The 5,675-nt window shown below is 35.0% G+C and overlaps 2 protein-coding genes across 3 annotated transcripts in view; one reads left to right on the forward strand and one right to left on the reverse strand.

The window, feature by feature from the left end:
- Positions 1-1,242: 1,242 nt before the first annotated feature.
- The window catches only part of LOC106880712 (fucose-1-phosphate guanylyltransferase), a 15,887-nt gene continuing 11,454 nt past the window's right edge, over positions 1,243-5,675 (reverse strand). For both annotated transcript variants that reach the window (XM_014930799.2, XM_014930790.2), the window contains exons 2-3: positions 4,462-4,635; positions 1,243-3,986 (exon numbers count right to left, since the gene is read on the reverse strand). In XM_014930799.2, the coding sequence (XP_014786285.1) occupies positions 2,452-3,986; positions 4,462-4,635 (1,709 nt within the window). In that variant the 3' untranslated portion in view covers positions 1,243-2,451. The remainder of the gene's footprint in view (positions 3,987-4,461; positions 4,636-5,675) is intronic.
- Positions 5,454-5,675, forward strand: part of LOC106880725 (fatty acid hydroxylase domain-containing protein 2) — a 58,239-nt gene continuing 58,017 nt past the window's right edge. Inside the window, exon 1 of the mRNA XM_052972460.1 lies at positions 5,454-5,476. The gene's annotated coding sequence lies outside the window, so the exon portion shown is untranslated. The remainder of the gene's footprint in view (positions 5,477-5,675) is intronic.

Below are 5,675 nucleotides of genomic sequence, written 5' to 3' on the forward strand. Positions count from 1 at the left end.
TTTCATCCTTGATAGAATGAATATCATTTGAGCATTGGGTAACGATGTAATCAACTTAATCCCTTCTCTGCTTGCTGGCCTTGTGCCAAAATTTGAAGTCTTTATGATTTTGCATAAGAATCTTTACTAGTTCATAATAAAAAAAAAAAGCAGGTCATTTTATTAAATTCTTCCAAATTACTGATTATTTTTGCAATTCATTAAAAACAATCAAGAAAGGCTTAATCATCAGTTTCACATGTAAGTAAAAATGCTCAGTATTCTGGCACAGTGTGTATAATGGGATTTTTAGGTATTCATACCATTCCCAATGGCTTTAGATATGTAAAAAACTGAATAGTTCTAACTAGAAATTAAACCAATTAGATGTGTAGGTTACATACCTCATTTGTTATAGTGTAGAAATTATCATCATCATTGTTTGAATGTCCTCTTTTACATGCTTGCATGAGTTGGAGAGAATTCGTTGACGCAGATTCTTTATGTCGAGATACTCTTCCTGTCCCAACCCTTGCACGTTTCCAAGTAAGGTAATATTTCCACACGGCCAGAAACATTTTCCCAAAAGACTAGAAATGAAGGATACTACTTGTATGATGGTGAAACACCTTCGTAACTTGAAGAAAAAAGTGCCCACCATGAGATGAAGTATTGAATGCTGACCTCAAAACACAGCCTTATGAAGGAGATGATAGAAAGCCAAGATATGTGGTGCATTACTGTACTGAAGAAGACCTGCTCACCACAACAGAATTGAGATCCTAAAACCAAGGTGCCACATAAAAAGTATTTGTGTGGGTGCTGGTGATGGTGCCATATAAAAAGCACCCAGTATACTCTGTAAAGTGGTTGGCATTAAGAAGGGCATCCAGTTATAGAAATCAAGCCAAAACAGACTATGGCCTGGTGCAGCCCATGCCAGTTCCTGTTAAGCTGTTTAACCCAAGTCAGCATGAAGACCGTGTGATATCAAGACAAGAAGACACAAACTTCTTTCAAACTAATCCTTTTAATCTTCACACTAATACACATACATGCAATTGGCTCCTTCCAGTTTCCATCTACCAAATCCACTCACAAGGCTTTGGTCAGTCAGGAGCTGTAATGAAAGACACTTACTCTGGGTGCCACACAGTGGGATTGAACTTAAATCTATATGGTTAGGAAATGGTCATCTTAACCACACAGCCATGATGAGGCAAAACATGAAATGTAGAAAATATAAAAAACAATAAAATAAAATAACATTTTAAAAATTTATTTTTAACAAAAATAGAGTAAAAACTTTAAAAAAATATTAGAAGAGACATTTGCTTATCTCTAACAGTATGTATCAGGCCTGATAATGAAGACCTATGATCAAAGGTATTCCAATCATGACCATCCCACTGGTTATTTAAAAATAGTATATTTAGAATTACATTGTCCAGTTCCTTTTACCAGATGGTAGAATGTGATTACAGGGATGATTTACTGCTATTTCTAACAGGTCGAGTTGGGGGAGGGTGTCTGCCCTATATAAGAATCCGGGGGTGGGGGCACCCCTTGGGTCTGTTCCAAGATGGGACACACTCTAGCTACACAACTAGTGAAGAATAAAACACTTCACACACATTTTTAAGATGATAGAGTGCTACTAGAAGGATGTTTAGCTGCTATTTCTAGCAGGTCAAGTGACCATCTTGAACATCCGACTGACTCAAGTTTAATGACAATGGGCAGAAATGAGAGAAGTATGACACTTCACAAATTTATCACAATTTATCCAACCCAATGTCATTATGACCTTCAGTCAAAAATATTACCCAAATAAACATTTGTAGGGAAAAACCCCCATTAAATGTACAACAGTTTGGCTTGATATATTTAGGAAATATTCCATTATACCAAAGATTTTAAAAATTAGAATGTCCCAAACGAAAAGAAAAATATATCAAAAGAATTTCTCCCCAAATATTTAGAAATCTTAAAACGCTATGGAAATTTTAAAAATCGGTTTTGATAGGAACACTATTATTACTATAATTACATTCTGCGATTGCTTTAATTTATCTGAATTGCAGTCAAGTGTCAATCAGAGATGTCAAGAGACAAATTTTTGCATCTAAAAGTGGCAAATGGACGAGTTGCCATGCAATTGGAAAAGATGATGCCTGTGTGTATAAAAGAAAAATTTCTTTATAAAATTATCAACAACACTGAATGAGTAAGACTGCATTTGCATGGAGACGGAGTCACATGAAATAAGTGAGGTACCCACAAGTATGATCTTTTGCAATTCACTGCCAAGAATTTGGTCTACATATTTGTTTGCACCTTTAAATACCATTCCTACTGCTCTAATAAGAATACGTAATGTAGCTTTGAGATACCACATTCATCTGATTTCTATCTCCAAATCATTATTTTTATTATGCTCTAAAGTAAATATACTATGTAGAGGAAAGAAATTTAATACTGAACATTAATTTTATCAAATAGTTTTTGTCTATATTTCAGCATTTCGTGAATAGCTTTATATTTGAGGATAGAGTTGATGGAAACTAATTGATAAGATTCTAGGTTTAAGGCCTTGCGATCATCATTAAAAGACATTAACATAGTTAATGCCAGTTGAAAAGACTCCGACATGGTGTCCGCAAGTGGGAAAATATCAACATTCCACAAACTAACCTCTGGTTGGTTTTTATCTGAAACAACCTGAGATTTTGGAATACTAAATTTATCTACAGCTTTGCCTAAAGTATCCCCCAAAAATGGGATGTTTGCAAAGTCTGTAAGTGGCACACACTTCTTAAGATTGTCTTTAATGTGGAAGATAATAGTTACATACTTTAAATTGTCCTTGACAATAACAGGTATTGTATGCATAAAGGTATTTTCTGGGATTGTGATTTTTGATTCCTCAGAAATGGATCCAAGGAATTCACAGTTGCTCAGCAAACAGTTCTTTGAAACATGGATTAAACAATCAAAATTACAAAACTCTAATACTGCTAATGAAGAAATACAACTTCCAACAGGTAATAATGAATGAATCAAACATCCCTCATTTTTACCTTTAAGATGACTTCTCTTAGCGACAGGCTCCGGTTCTTCTGATTGTTCATCTAACCAAACATTAAATGAATCATTGCTTAAACCAAGACCAATCTTGAAATTATCACTTTTGCAAAAATTATGCAACATTTCTGGCATTGAGCCAATATGGAAAAACTGAGAAGAGTTCAAAATAATTAGGTTTAAAGGTGTGCCTTTCAAAAGCTTGAAAACTTCCTTCCTTGTATTAAGCAGATCTCCACTTGCTGTAGTAATATTCTGCAAATTGTTCACATAATCAGATAAGGGATCAGTACCAAGAGCTTGTAGAAAATCACCATAAGCATCAATTTCACAATTGAAAGGTCCATGGCTCTTGGCATAAGTTAGAAGCATCTTAGAAACTGAACTTGTGAAGAAGTATGCACTGTCTGTATATACAATAGAGTTTTTGGTATCATTTTCGTTATATATCACAGCACCTAGTTTACTCATTGTCTCAACAGATGGCTTTTGCAAAACTGTTGTGCATTCAGCTAATTGCACATTTTCATTTACTGATCTTTTCTCTTTTACAATGTACACACCATGTCCAGTTCCAACTTCAATGGGGGATGGATGGGCTAGTGCAGTGAAACCTTCAGCTTTAAGAGACCAGTCACCTTCATTGTCCATGTTGTATGTGATAATGTCATCTGCACAAGTCAAAAATATTCCAGGATTCATTTTTGGTACAAAAGGCCAGTAGAGAGCAAGTTTTATGTCAAGCATCTGGTAGCATGGGATTCCACAAGGAAGAACAGAGAAGATCTTACCAAGTATGCTGTTACTTGGAAGGCGTTTGCTAAGACCACCAGCATGAATTAACAGGATTTTCATAGAAAAGAATTTATCACCATAGAATTTTTCCAGGAAAGACAAAGCTGTAAACGTGGCACCACCATTTCCTGAAAAGAAATGGATAATTAGCATCAAGATATTTTCTTAATAAATTATTATTCTAAACATTTAATTTCTATGAAAGATAAAAATTTACAATCTCTGAAGTCTTGCACAGGTTGTGGTCGTTATTTAATTCCAGGTCAGTCCCGATTCAAGTAGATTATGATTAAAGTAATTCCAACCAGGACCGTCCTGACTTTTTAGGAGTGTGTACAATTACATTATCTACTGTGTCCTTAGGCCTGAACCTAGAACCATGTGGATGGAAAACATGCTTCTTACCACAGAGCCACAGCTGTCTATAATATTATTGGATCAATTTCAGCTGGACTGGAATGCAAAGATTAAGGGATAAACTGGACACTTAAACAGATTTAATCCAACACTAAGCTCCCTCAATTACCTAGGCTAAAAATACTACTAAACATTTTATCTGGTATGCTAACGATTCTTGCCATAACAATTTACAGGATTTCTTACCTAGTTTAACACCAGGTGGGTCAGAAATCACATGGATTTCTAGGTTAAGAGGTAACTCGTTTCTCTTCACTTTTGCTTCAATCTGGAGCTGATAACCTTGTTTCTGATCTTCGTCAGCAGTTGTGATGAGAACAGCATCCCAAAAAGGAGTATGTCCACTGTCTTTATTTTGCCCTACAAATGAAACAATATAGCATAGTATATTACATAACATGCATAACTTAGTGTTATGTATAAAACAGTAGTCCTGGGGTCGATTTGTTCAACTAAAAGGTGATGCTTCAGCATGGCCAGTCAAATGACAGGCAAGTAAAAGAGAATAAAAGAGAACCCATTGAGGAGTAACGGACATTATTCTTGAAGCATGGGAGATAACAGTCAATGTTGTTTTATTACCTTATTACAGTTTAAATCAATAATCACTGCTTATAGCCTACTGACATTGTAACAACTAGCTTACTATATAGAATGTACAAAAAAAAAAAAAAAAAAAAAAAAAAGAAAAAGCATTGAGCTGGACTGAAAAATAAGAATAATTCATTCTTTATTATTAACTGGTTTAAAAGTAACACTCCAAGCAGACTTTTAAGTTATCTCCTGTGGAGGGCTAACTGGGCCTGCAGCCCCAAACTAAAGAGAGCTAAGTAGCATAACTATGATATGAATATAATGACTATATGTCCTGGTGGTGTTTGAACATATGGTAAAGATGGATGAGAATTAATTCTCTAATGCAATGATTCTATTGTTCCAGTTCCAAGTTGAATTCCTACTGCTGGCTAATTTGTACCAAAGTTCCTATCTCAATGTAAAATTAATGAAGCAAATGTCATTTATCTCCTCCTTGATATCTGATGTCATCTGACAAACACCGACCAAGATAGTGTGAATCAGCCAAGCTTTACCTGGTAGAAATAGCAACCCAAATGCTTTAAAATCAGCTCACAATGCTGGATGTTCATGAACCAAATGAAGGGCAGACCTTCAATTCCAGGATCATCCTGATTCTAAAAAGGTATGTTTATGTAGAACAAATGTAGATTGAGATACAGTAGTCCCGGACAGACAGAATTTTGCATATATTAAAACTTAATTAGTTTCCGTTTCTGAACTATACATATTCAGCAGAAAATTTGGTCAGAGTGGTTCAAAGTTATTTCACTATTTATTCGGAAGGGTTAAAATAAAAAAGAGTGTGGTAAGAGCGAAGCACC

This window comes from Octopus bimaculoides, chromosome 13 (assembly GCF_001194135.2).
Source record: "Octopus bimaculoides isolate UCB-OBI-ISO-001 chromosome 13, ASM119413v2, whole genome shotgun sequence".
NCBI classification, from domain to species: Eukaryota; Metazoa; Mollusca; class Cephalopoda; order Octopoda; family Octopodidae; genus Octopus; species Octopus bimaculoides.